General features: G+C 34.0%; 1 protein-coding gene across 2 annotated transcripts in view; it reads left to right on the forward strand.

The window, feature by feature from the left end:
- LOC123320442 overlaps positions 1–12283 on the forward strand; it is an 84853-nt gene extending 72570 nt beyond the window's left edge. The window contains exons 5-7 of one of the 2 annotated variants that reach the window (XM_044907768.1): positions 5192–5325; positions 7624–7885; positions 11572–12283. In XM_044907768.1, the coding sequence (XP_044763703.1) occupies positions 5192–5325; positions 7624–7885; positions 11572–11660 (485 nt within the window). In that variant the 3' untranslated portion in view covers positions 11661–12283. The remainder of the gene's footprint in view (positions 1–5191; positions 5326–7623; positions 7886–11571) is intronic. The other variant, XM_044907777.1, reaches the window with a different exon arrangement.
- Positions 12284–13559: the final 1276 nt, after the last annotated feature.

The raw sequence follows: 13559 nt of genomic DNA on the forward strand, positions 1-13559 counted from the left end.
ACTGCTCGAATGAAAATTTTCATACATTCCTCATTATTTCACGGCATACTCTATAATGGCGCTTTTTACAGAAATGAAGATTTAACTCAAAAAGTTTTCAGTGACAAATAATGTTTCATTGTTAATCATTCGTTCAACCACAGTGAATGACTCCATATCGATAAATACATTATGTATTATGTATTATGTATTATAAGCCCCTACTTTTACATTTTCACTGAATATGATGCAATCTAGTATTCGATTTTCGATAAATCACAAATTGTATGGGTCAATTAACTCATTATTGAATGATTGGAATCACCTGTGAATTGAATTTATATCGATCTAGAGGTTTCATTATGGTGATTGATTATGATTGACTTCGATACCATGCATTAAGTGAAACGGAATCATTTGAATTAATCGATTAGTGTTTAATTAAGGTACTGTGGGAATTTGGGACTGTGGAAACGGAGGTGTAGCGAACAAATGTATTCACATGAATACGGAATAGGCTCTATTCATTTGTGATGTTTTTTTATCGATATACTATCCATCATATTTCGAATGGTTTCCAGCCGAATTCAGATCTGTATGGGCATTGAAATATTTTGCTAGTAGTAACAGCGAACAAAACATCAAGCTTTCACAAGTTGGCAACAGTAGTACTTGATATCTAATTAATGGAAATTGTATGATAGTTCTATCATCTTTCTTGCAGCACCCAGAACGCATTCCAACTATTCAGCAATTCAGATTTTACTATAGAAATTTGAAGGTTGAAATTCCGTATTTTTTGAAATACTAAACAGTCAAAATTTTTCTCTGACGACAATTTTTTCGTACTCTAGTTTGGCCGAATCTCTTGCAATAAACTTTTCCGAATGATCAACAAAAAGTGCAGCGGGTTTCATAAAACTCTTACTGCCCGATCAAAGATTTGACAGTCATTGGATTTCAAAAACGAAATCACTAAAACTTTTTCATTCCTACATATATTGAACAAGAAGCAATTTAGAATCATTGAATAGATGTATATAGATCATAATTTTATTCGAGAATTTAATTCCGAATTCTTATGACTGAATTATTGATTGAAAACAAATTGACGTTTATCTGTCAATCAAGCGTTGATTCCCCGATCGAGCTTTATGAAACCGGGGGCATACCACTACTATTTACATGTTGAAATATATAATACAAGGTGTTCCGATCTCGTTTCGGATTAAACTTTTATAAATTTCCGGGGACGATTTTACAGGTCGAAATGTGAAAAAAGGTGAGGTAATTTAGAGTAGTTCGAATGAGAAGTCACTTGAAGTCAGTCTCAGACATTGAGAAAGTTCAACAAATTCAATATTAACACAATGTTTACAGTGACACAGCAATCAATGAAAATTGATTGTAAGAGCCTCTTTATAATGCCAGAAAAACAGGAGGTTATAATAATGAATTTTAATGATAAGGCTCATTTGATATAATTTGGATATGTCGGGTCCACAATGAGATCAATACATAAAATATGAGTAGAGCAATAACTCGCATTTAAAGTCTTACGGAGCATCATTCCCGAGACAGAAATGATTTTGTGAAAAACATAATAAGCGTTCATTACTTTGACATTATCTATAAAACAAGAAAATTGTGTGGGTATTTTGTACAGTTCTGTATCTCGAAAGTAATTGATGAAATGGCTAAGACGCATTTTATGTATGGAAAAGCTGATGGAAACTCGCGTGCTGCCAGACGATTGTACGATGAAGCTTTTCCTGATTAAGTTCTTCCTTGCGAGTTAATGTTGAGTGGTTCCAAAGACATTGTGGCCTAGTTAAAAAAAATCTTAAGTTGATCAATCGCCAAAGTAGATATCACTATGAGATTTCGCATATATTGAAACTCCTGTCTACCAAATTCAATGATTCTCGTATGACCGGATACTGACATGAAAGGGGAAGGCTAGGTATTTTTAGTGGCCAAATTCAGGTGGCTTCCTGGAACAAATAAAAACTTAGGGTCTCCTAATTTCATGGTCGAGTTTCTGTGACCAAATTTTGTTGTTTTAATATCGGGACACCCAGTAGAGAAAGTATTCGGTAAACCGAATATCAGCTCAAACAACAATAATACCAGTTTAACTGGCAGTACAGGATTTTTGGCATTTCCGATGAACTAATATCTTGATTGGTTATCGAGGCAGGTGTGCAAAAATGGAAGAATGTTCGCACAGAAATAATATAGAACTGTGCAATGCGATGAATTGATATAATTTTGTACTTTTATCGTTAAATACAGGGTGCGCTTTCTGAAACGAAACAGACGAGATAACCGGCGAAATAAATTTATTTCGAAAAAGTGCTCGGACACGTCGATTTTTGTTTCGAGGGGGACAACATTTAAGGTCAAAGTCACAACATTATCGCTTCAACCCTTAGTGTAAGAACAACAACCCCTAAATTTTCGATGAGGAAGATGGAGTAAATTTCACCTCATTTAGAAGGTCTTCTCATCCTGAGTTCAGCATATTGGTTTTTTCTTCATTTGATTCATTGGTTCTTGAAATATTGACCTTTGAATTTGAAACAACTATGGTATTGTCGTCAAGCAAGCTGTCTGAATCAAGCGAATTTATTATTCATTTATTCTGTAGATTTGATGAAATTCCATGACTGCCATACACCAGATATCAAAATAATGTTCATTTCTCTCGTCAACAATGAAAAATAAAGAAATAATTTCAATTCTTTCTGCCAAAGAATATACCATTTTCACCTTAATTGTTGAAGAAAGTAAGAACCAATTATAATTATTTCGTTGTCTAATGTTGACAATTAACGGTTAGTCAAATAATTGATGATTTCACATAGCATGGTTAGCGGAATGACTGGTACTGTACGAAATTCAAAATTGAATATCTCGAAAACGAATGGATTAAATGAGAAAAAAAATCAATAAGCTGAATTCAGCATGGAAAGGCCTTTCAAATGAGGTATCACTCACCTTATCTTTCCTCTTCAAAATTTAGGGGTTGTTGTTCTAACACTAAGGGTTGAAGCGATATATGTGAATTTGACCTTAAAAGTGGTCCCCCCCGAAACAAAAATCGACGTGTCCGAGCATTTTTTCGAAATAAATTTATTCCTCCTGTTATCTCGTCTGTTTCGTTTTAAAAAGCCCAGCCTGTATATTAAATTCACATATTTCAGAGATATTTCTGAATAACACTTTTACTCAAAAAAATTACTGTTCTAATCGAATAGAATGAAAACATTCCTACATTCTTGATATCAGATTCAATAAGAGTATTTTCTAAGCCTCAGTATATTCATTACGTCGTATGTCGGATTGGCTAGAAGTAAACGAAACTTGAATTGTCCAAATAAGAAACAGATTACCCAGTCCACATACAAAACATATAATTCGCGGAATTAATGAAACAATTCACTTTCATGCGGGTGCTTGATAGGGTACATAAGTAGCAGCAGCACGCAACTTCCTACGGACATGTCAAGTTTTTCTTTCTTTTTCATGAAAGGAGTGCTTTATGGAAAGAAACGACATCAGACGTAACGAACACTTGTTTGCGTGCCGACTGAGTTCTGTTGGGACAGGCCGTCCCTAACCTTGAGTATGACCGATCATTTTTTTTTCAAGTTTAATATCCTTAATCATGCGACATGTTATACAAGGGAAAATTTTAAAATAATCGGAAAATATACCATTAGCGATCGATGAAACACCAGCATGAAATGCGCACATTTGCCCCCAGCGAACAGTAATATTTCTTCAATATTTCAATATAGTTACAGAGTGATTCACCGTGATTATAGGCTTTTATGAACTAATCGACTGAACGACAATGAACTTTCTCCCTAAAATTTTCAGACCCTCGCAACTTCCAGTTATACCGGAAACTCCTTTCTTATTTCAGGAGATTCTATAGAAAAAAAGTCCAGTGGAGCCAGATCAGGTTATCTGGATGGCCCTTCTTCCGATTCAAATGTGAGCAAAATTTTCATCGAAGAACTGACGCACCGTTTGAACAAAATGAGGTGGTGCGCCATCTTGTTGAAAAATTATCATTTTACGGTCTTCTTCATTCTCCAATACTTGCACGGGGGCTGAACGAATCGTCCTTCAATAGATCTAAATAGGTTTTATCAGTGAGATTACCGGGTATTAGAAAAGGTTAGTTATGTGATTTCCATAAATAAACCCCCCCCCCAAACATTAAATTTTTGAAGAAGTATACACCTAACGAAATAATTTTGGATTTTCATCCGACCAATACCGACAGTTATGCCGGTTTACAAAGCCATTGAGGAAAAATGAACAATTGTTCCTAATACAGTCTTATTTTATATTGTTAAACACCAGATACATCGAATAATTTCCTAGTACTAAAAGTCATCAAATTTCGCAACCAGTTGCAGCAAGTGAGCAGTTGATTTTTTCCAGAATCTTGTTCGTTCAATAATACTGCTGTTATTCGCGCAGAGTAGTTATTTCTAAATAATAATTTCATCATATTTACCTTTTCTTCTACAGAATACACCATTTTAATTCTATTACAAATTTATAATCGCTTTGATACACTTGTAGCGTTCTCAAAAATTCACTTTGGACTAGGGTGAATCAAAAACGTGGTGCGTTTATTTTTTTGAACAAAAAATTAATACTAAATACCTTCGAAAATGTGTCGGATATACGAATAATATTCTCGAGATAAATTTCACATTGCCAGTTTTACTATTTTCGCTGTTATTTCATTATATATTATATATTATTTTAAGGTCAGATTGTACTCGATACGATCTTCAACATTAGTTATAGCAACTCCCTCCATCCCTATTCAATATCTAGTGGTTGTGCTCAAGTGTTTGGGGCGTTGAAGTTACGGAAAGTTTGAAATGGACGCATCATTGCGATTTTCTACATTTTCATTTTTAAGTCGAAAAATCGGGGTTTATTTAAAACGGCCGTTACTCAACTTAAAAATAGGGTAGGGAACAGTGAAAAAACGTTATTACTGTCAGGTTGTGCACTTGTCGTAAGCTTTCGGTACAACTACTGGTTTGACTTTTTGTCGTGAAACGCTACAATAACTTTTCTTGAATATTATTTTCATCAATATTTCCACGAAGAACACTATCCTTTAGAAATTCTTATTTATATAATATCATCAGAAGAACAACAAAATGTATTTTTTCAGCACTACCCCAGGAAGACCCAGTGATAACAGGGGTAGAATCCCAATATCAGATTGGAGAGGAGATAAATCTGAACTGTACATCCGGAAGAAGTTACCCAGCTTCAATACTGCATTGGTACATAAACGAACAGCAAGTGAGTTTAAGCATGGATTTCTTTTTCGCTGTTTCTTTTATTCACATCAAAATCTCTCATTGTTAATGGAAAAGGGCAGGAAATATACGAACCATAAAAATTTCATAACTGAAAAAGTACGTCAGCACTTGAAAATGAATAGTATCCTTACTTTCAATAAATCATGTGATATTCTAGATGCTTGAAAAGTTATTTGTATATAAAGGCAGGTACTTTATATAGTCGAGTTTTTTGCCGATCGGCATATTACACCTTACACCACAAAACTAGAATGGTCAAATTCCTCGGCTATGAAAGGATTTTCATAGATCTTTTATATATAAATGTCGTCGAACTAGACATGCAAAGAAGCATTCTTCTTCATGGATAGATTATTTATTGGCGAATCCAAAAATCTAGACGCCCTCTGAATACTGAATTACGAAACTACTTTGTCAGTACTCCAAAGTCAAAACTAGTTTAATTTCTTCTGTTTTCTCTTATCTCACGTTGTCCAAAAAAGTATGTAGGGGAAAGGAGGGTAAGATGACGACAGTAAGATTAAAAGTAAAAAATTAAAAAAACTGTCATCTGCTCCTCTATCGAAATAAATGTATCGACACGGTCATTGGCTGATATCAGTTCTTCACATTTTCAATTTGGATTATATAATGGTTAATATTCTAAATAAAAAAATAGAGATATATCTCCTTGCGTCATATTCGTCATCTTATCCTCCATGGAGAGAAATGCGAGAAGTGAGATGACGAAGGGTATTCTAAGAAAAAAGGTAGTTAGGTATATGCCAAAATAAACAAATCAAAGTAAAATATATTTATTCTTCGAATAAGGCAACATTATTAACCTACATTTTTACATGCACCAATCACATTGTTTCACCTTTGCCTCTCGATGGTCCATACCAGTGCATTTCACTGCAGATGATGCAATCTCTTTCAACTTCTGAATCATTATCAGTGTCAGCAAAGTCGATATCTATTGACGAGTCCGAAGAGTCAAACTTTATTTTTCTCCTGATGGTTTTCTCCATAGATTAATAAAACAGGAGATAGAGCATCTCGACAAAAACGCGTTCACAAAATACTGCCATAAATATGAATTTAGATTTCTTGGGTGGGGAAACTGAACAGGGGCGGATTCAGAACTAGTCACACTGTGAATATTTCAGGTAGTCGGCAATAATCAACTAATCAAAGGGATGTAGAACTAATAATACCAAAACACCTGATGTAAAAAAGAATTTATTTTGAATACAATGTTACCATACACAAATAGTCAATATGACCCTAACCTACGTACAGATTATTTGAAATTTTATTCACTAAGTATACAGGGTGATTTTTTTAAGTGTTTCATTAGAAGTTTTCGAGGAAGGAATTGTAATACAGATTCAAGATTCTGTTCTAACTCTAGTCATTGCTCTCTTCAGATTATCCTTCGACCATGATTGCCTGTCAGTTTTTCTTTGATAAATTTTACCCATTTTACCCACTCGCCATCTTACCCGCTGGCGTCATTTTTTATTTCGAAAATCATAACATAAAATTTATAATTCATAACGAAAGTTTTCATTGATAAAATTATTCGCGAAGTATATAGGTTTCGAAAAAAAAATTATAACAGTTGACCAATACTTACATAAAACACTAAAAATAGTATTTTCCGGAGCATAAATATTGTTTGAGTCAACACGCAACGGTTATCCGCGCTCGTATCTTACTAAACTCGCGGCGTATTCAGCTCGTAGTCAATTGCTGAACAGATAGCACTACGTCTTCGGTTCTGATAGAAGCCGGTGTTGTCAAATTCGTATATTCAGGAAATATCGGGAATTCGTCATCTTACCCGATTCGCCATCTTAACCTCCTTTCCCATATTATAATTATTATTTGGAGAAGATATATTGGGATTATGGTCTGGGTTTCTGAATAGAAATATTGATTCCGAAAAAATATTGGAAAAGGTATTTATACCAGTGCTTTCAACTGGCAGGAGTTAGGTTAAACAATTTTTCTTTGTCTAGGTACAGTGATCACCAATATCATCGCCCGATTTTATTCCACAATTCATCCCTCTCAAATAAAGTATTTCCAAAGAATGTTGATCTTTCTTTACGAAATTAAACTTCTTTTCTGATAATTCCGATAAATATCCTGATTTACTAGAAAAACTCGAAAACAAATCTCGAAAAGAGTACTGACAAACGTCAAAGTTTGTTTACATTTCGCAGCGCCCTCAACGGTAATTAGATTTGCGAATAACACTCACTGCATTTCAACAAGTTGTTATTCAATTCAGGTGGTCACTCCAACATCGCTGGTCCATTATCCACATACATTGCACAAACATGGACAGGTTTCTGTGACAGTAGGGCTCAAGTTCAATTTGAGCAGTCGACATTTCCTGGGCGGTTCGATGAGGGTCAAATGTGTAGCAACAGTTTCTCCAGAACTTTGGAGAGGGGACATGGAGAGTGTCGTACAGAGTACGTCGATGAAAGACATGAGAGAAGCTCTTCTACTTGGTGAGTGGACAAGCCTCATCCAATATTCTCATCATGGTGTGTATATCACTTAATTTATTTATATAAATTTTGAATATAATTGGTTGGAGCATAATCGAAACGAATAATACATACAGAAACACTTTAAGTAGTGGTTCGTTTCGAAAAAATAATGATTCTATGATATGTTTTCCACTGAACATCGATATTTTTGATTTTTCCAATACAAGCACTCGTGTATAAAATATATTTTACGATTAGTAACACTGCCTTGGTTTTCAAGACATTGGAGATTTTCGAAAATTCAAGAGAATTACATCCTTCGGCACTCATCTTGCAGGCAAGACTCCAAATGAAGGAATTTTTTTAAACTGTTTTCTGGATAGTATTCCTGGATAGATGATCTATTGAATGTAATTCTTTATTTTTGAGGCGCATAAATAGTTCTTCATTAAAAAAACTTTTCCGTTTTCTTATTTTTTTTTCATAAGTTCAACCTAGCGTGGTGTAAAAAATAATATGGTTACCTGAGAGCCAATGCAAGAAAAAACATGACCGTTTCATTGAGAATCCGAAATGGTATAATTCTCTGTATTTCCAGCATTTAATACAAAATGAATTCTTATCAGTTGAGGGTGTTTCTAAAATTATTAGCAGCTAAAATGAGAAATGAAAGCAGAATAAATCATCCATAAGAAGGTATAGAGCATTTACTGAAGCTCATGGTGGCGTCTTAGGCATCTTTTGTGAAATTTAATTCAATGAAACGATACTCATTTTAAAATTGTTGATATGCAATAAAGCTATGATTCATTAGAAAGTGTAGACTGTAGAGCATGTATCAGAACTCATGTTGGCCAATTTAAACATCATTTGTGAAACTTTATTCAATGAAATAATATTTTCAAATTGTTATTTTGTATCGTTTTCTTTCATTATTGAACCCCAACGTTGTGAAATTAGTATTTTCAAGTTAATTCCGAGTTATGAATTAAATTTCAGCATTTTTGTAACAAAGGTCTTGACCCAATGTAATAGGAATTAATTTTTTCTTCATAACAAAAGTGCTAAAATTCACTTCATTACTTGAAATTCGCTTAAAAACTATTAACTTTATTACTATAGGGCTTAATAATGAAAGAATACGAGAAAAAAAAAATAATTATAAAATATCGTTTAATTGAATCGAGTTTTACAAAAAGTGTTCGAAGTGGGCATCAGGAGCTCTACTAGATGCTTTACAACTTCTTATGAATAATTGCTTTATTCTGCTTGCAAGTCTCATTTCAGTTGCTAAAAATTGAAGAAAAAGGCTAACATCACTCTGCCTTGAAGCATTGTAATAAAAATTTATTTTGTATTTAATGCTGGAAATAAAGTGAGTTATACCATTTCAGAATCTCATTGATACAGGCATGTTTCCTCTTGCTTTGGAACTCAGTAACCATTTTATATCTTCCAACACGCTGGGTTGGAAAAAAAATAAGCAAAACAGAAAATTTGAGTTAGATCTTTTTTTTATGAAAAACAATTCCTGCGCCCCAAAAATTATAATTTACATTCGATAGCGCATCTATCCAGGAATACTATCCAAAAAACAGTTCGAATAAATTCCTTCATTCAGGAGTCTTGCCTGCAAAACTAGTGGCGAAGGGTGTGATATTCTTGAATTTTCGAAAATCTCCAACATCTCGAAAACCAAGGGACTTTTACAAACCATAAAATATATTTTTCTGAACCGCCATAAGGTCCTCTAACCGCAGGCACCATATTATCCATTCCTTACGACACACACAAACAAAATTTTAATGTCAAAATATTTTATTACTCAACATATTTTCCTCTTAATTGGATACATTTATCACAGCCAACCTGCAACGTCTCTAGACCCTTCAAAAAAAATATTTCTTCTTGCTCTGCAAACCAGACCTCCACAGCTGTTATTACCTCCTTGTTCGAAGAAATGTTACGACCTTTTAAACCTTTTCAAACCTTTAAACAAATCTGGTGAATAAGGGGGGTGTTCTAGTAATTCAAACCCTGAATCACGAATTTTTGCATGCCAACATGAGATTTGTGTGCAGTGGCGTTGTCCTTCAAAAACAAAACACCTTTGGATAGCTTTTCGCGTCATTTCTCTTTAATTTTTTTCCGTAAAGTGGTCAGTAATGTCGAATAGTAATCTCCGGTTATTGTTTTACTCTTATCCAAAAAATCAATCATGATTACTCCATTGCAATCCCGAAAAACTGAAGTAAGAAATTTGCCACCAGATTTTTGGACATGAAACTTCTTAGGTCTTGGAGAACCAGAGTGTCGCTATTCCATCGATTGTTGCTTTGTTTCTGGATCATAGAAATGTACCCAAGTCTTATCTATAGTACCTACTTATTCGGTTTAAGAAGTTTACATTGTTTTCAAATCGAGCACAGATCGAACGCGATGCTTCTACCCTTGCACACTTTTGGTCAACATTCAAACATTTGGGTATCAATTTGGCAGCAATTTTTCTTATGTCCGAATTGACGTGAACTATATGATGAACGCGTTCTTATGAAATATTCAGTGCCTCAGATATCCTCGTATTACGAGAATGAACCAGTGGGAATTCATGGTATTCCGGATTTGGCGCTGCCCTCTTGGTCGCCAGACCTCAGTCCCATTGAACACGCTTGATATCGGGTACACAGAATTCTGTATTGTCATCCACCTCTGCATAGATTTCAAAAACTCAGACGGCTTTTACTTCAACTATGGAGAGAAATTGATCATGGCTATTTCAACTATCTGATGGAAAGTATTGCCAGGCCGTGGTTGATAATCGATGAAGACCTACGCTTTATTCAATTCTCTCTAATTTTTTAATACACTTATGGGCAAAACAATGAGTTAGATAAGTGACTGAAAATTCACAATCCCATATATTCAAAAATTTTGTGAAAACATGAAATGTTTTGAAAGAATCTCAAAATTTATGAATTTCATAAATTTTTGTGGAGCAGTCTCGCCACAAGGCTTCTTTTTGGGATCAATATCTATTGAATCAATAAAATTAAGTACTATATCAGCCTTCGACTGACTGCAAAACACCTCCTCAGGTAGCTTTTTATCTTGTATGTTAAGTAGAAATGTACATATATTGTCCATTCAAGAATGATTGATATCCCAGTAGGCCTTGAAAGTCCAGACGCAGCTTAATATCTAGTCACGAAAGATCTTCAATAATTTCTGTAGTTTGAATCACAGAACTGAAATATATAAATATAACCCAGTTAAGTATTCGAAAACAAGAAATATTAAAATTCATATATTAATCAGAATTGAAAATTGATAGTGTAGTCCAATTTATATCTACTATTAAATTTAGAACGTAAACAGCAGTACAAAATTAAAATTTTTCTTTGTCAGTGCTTACATTCATATATAGTAGGTCTATTTATAGATTATTGTTTATTCACAATACCAACCTGAATTTCGCAACACAAAAGCTTATAGACTCTATTATCAATATAAATTCAATTTTCCATAGCCACACGAGATATCAATTATTTTTGAATATAGGCACATACTTTTCCTAACAGTTGCTGTGTGTCACATGCCTTATAATATTTTTTATTCACATTCAATAATCTTTCAATATAACGATTAATCTAATGATTTCCATAAGGCGAATGCCTTCATATCTATATTTTTCATATTGTTTGTTAAAAATATTTCATATATTATGTGTATTGATATTGCAGTGAAAAGTTCAACCTGTAAGATTTCATCTGTAGCAATGATGTCTCTGGTAATATCCATAATAAGCTGCATGACGGGACGTGTCATATGAAGAAGAATGGATAGTGAAAGTGTCGGCGAATTTGTGAAAAGCCAGTCGTCTAAAAATGTAGTATACACAAATTATTAACGGACAAACTGTGAGAAAGGACAAGGACGATATATAATGTGAATATTTGATTTTGATTCATGTTTCGGAAGTATCAGACACAAAGCATCGAAAAGAGCCGATTACGAGCATACAAAAAAGGTTCGTCCTCTAGTAGGTCATGAATTTTTCAGGGATTTTCAGGTTTGCTGAAACATATCGTTTCGGATTTCACGGAGTTTCATCGAACGTGAAAGTCGTTAATAAGGTCAATTGAAACGTTTATGAACATAATATAATTTCCGAAGCAATTAATATAAATAATAATAAATATCAATTATTCGTTTCTTATAATATATACATATTTGTATTTTTTGGTATACATTTATTTCACTTGGAGAACAATTGTCAAATCATGAGTGAGTTTGGAAATCAAATTAACTGTCAATATGAATTCGAGCAGTTTCTTCAAATCCCTCAATCGCAAGAATGTAGACACATATCAATGTATGAGCTTCAACAATCTTTCTATATTTTTATCGATCATATCTAATGTATGACTTCAATCGTGTTTGTCACTGGATTATCTCGAATAAATTGTTAAAAAGAATGTTCCTGTTTTCTTAACCTTGTATACACAAGTATATGAACCATTCAAAAGAAAGCTTTTTGCAGTTTGGATCCATGGATAAATTGAAGGTGAGTCGGATGAAAGAAAATTTAAGGTCCGTATAGATGCTAGCAGCCAATAGTAGATATCGAAAATCTATAATAAAAATCGAATTCATTATTTTCTCGATTGTTTGTTTGAATAATCAACGACAATTTCCAAGCATATGCTGGACGAATCGTTGGAAAGAATAATCTTGAAGAATGAAAATTGAAGAGCAAAATATGTATGTCTTTATGCATTATTTAACTATCCAAAATGTTCATGTGGTAGTGATTTCACTACCACATAGTGCACTAAAAAGGCCCTTAAGATGGTGCAGGATGCTTATGCATCACTTCTCTATAGAAGGCACCGTCGGGCAGCCAGCTTCTACGCTTCTGCGCTTCTGCTTTGACAAACCGCACAGGGTAATTACATGGAACATAGATACATGGAATGGAAAATAAACATTTGTTGTTGTCCAAAGACTGGAGTGAGATAGTTGCTTAGTGTCGCCAATCACAATTGAGAGAATCTGACATCATTGTCACGTCAATTCTCCGTACAAAAGGGTAGAAGCTATATAAATTTATTTATTTTACGCCATTGCCTCAGTGTCGCGCAGACAGAGAAGCATCGAATGTTTGTACCACAACAAATACATTCATAGCACGTCAATGTCCATTCCATGTATTTATCTTCTAAGGATAATTATTCCTGATTGAGATCAGCATGGCTTCATAGCAGAAAATTTGTTTATCTGTTCCTCACAAGATGAAAAGGCTCAAACTGCCGGAATATTTTCCGACTCACCTCGTGCATTCGATTGCCCACAATTTGAGTTTCTCATCGACAAAACATTTAAAATTGGTTGAGGTAGAAGATTACTATTCCCGAAAATATTATATCAAATTGGGTTACCCCAAAGGTTCATTGTTGGGCCATTTTATTCTGTTCATCAACGAGCTTCCCCATTATGTTGTGGCGAGCATCATAGCTCTTTTCGCTGATGATATATCCCTGGCCAGTTTCCAGAAATATTTACTCGAACAACAATGCACCCACAATGCAACAATGCAAAGTACATCCGGCTGTTCACCTAGAGAATAAAGTTTTATATAATAATAATAATAAAGGGCTTTTATTTTGTACTTGAAGTTTAGCCTATAGCTATTCTACTTAACCTCTTACAATAATTTTATCGAAAACAA

The sequence above is a fragment of the Coccinella septempunctata genome, chromosome 1 (genome assembly GCF_907165205.1).
Source record: "Coccinella septempunctata chromosome 1, icCocSept1.1, whole genome shotgun sequence".
NCBI lineage: Eukaryota > Metazoa > Arthropoda > Insecta > Coleoptera > Coccinellidae > Coccinella > Coccinella septempunctata.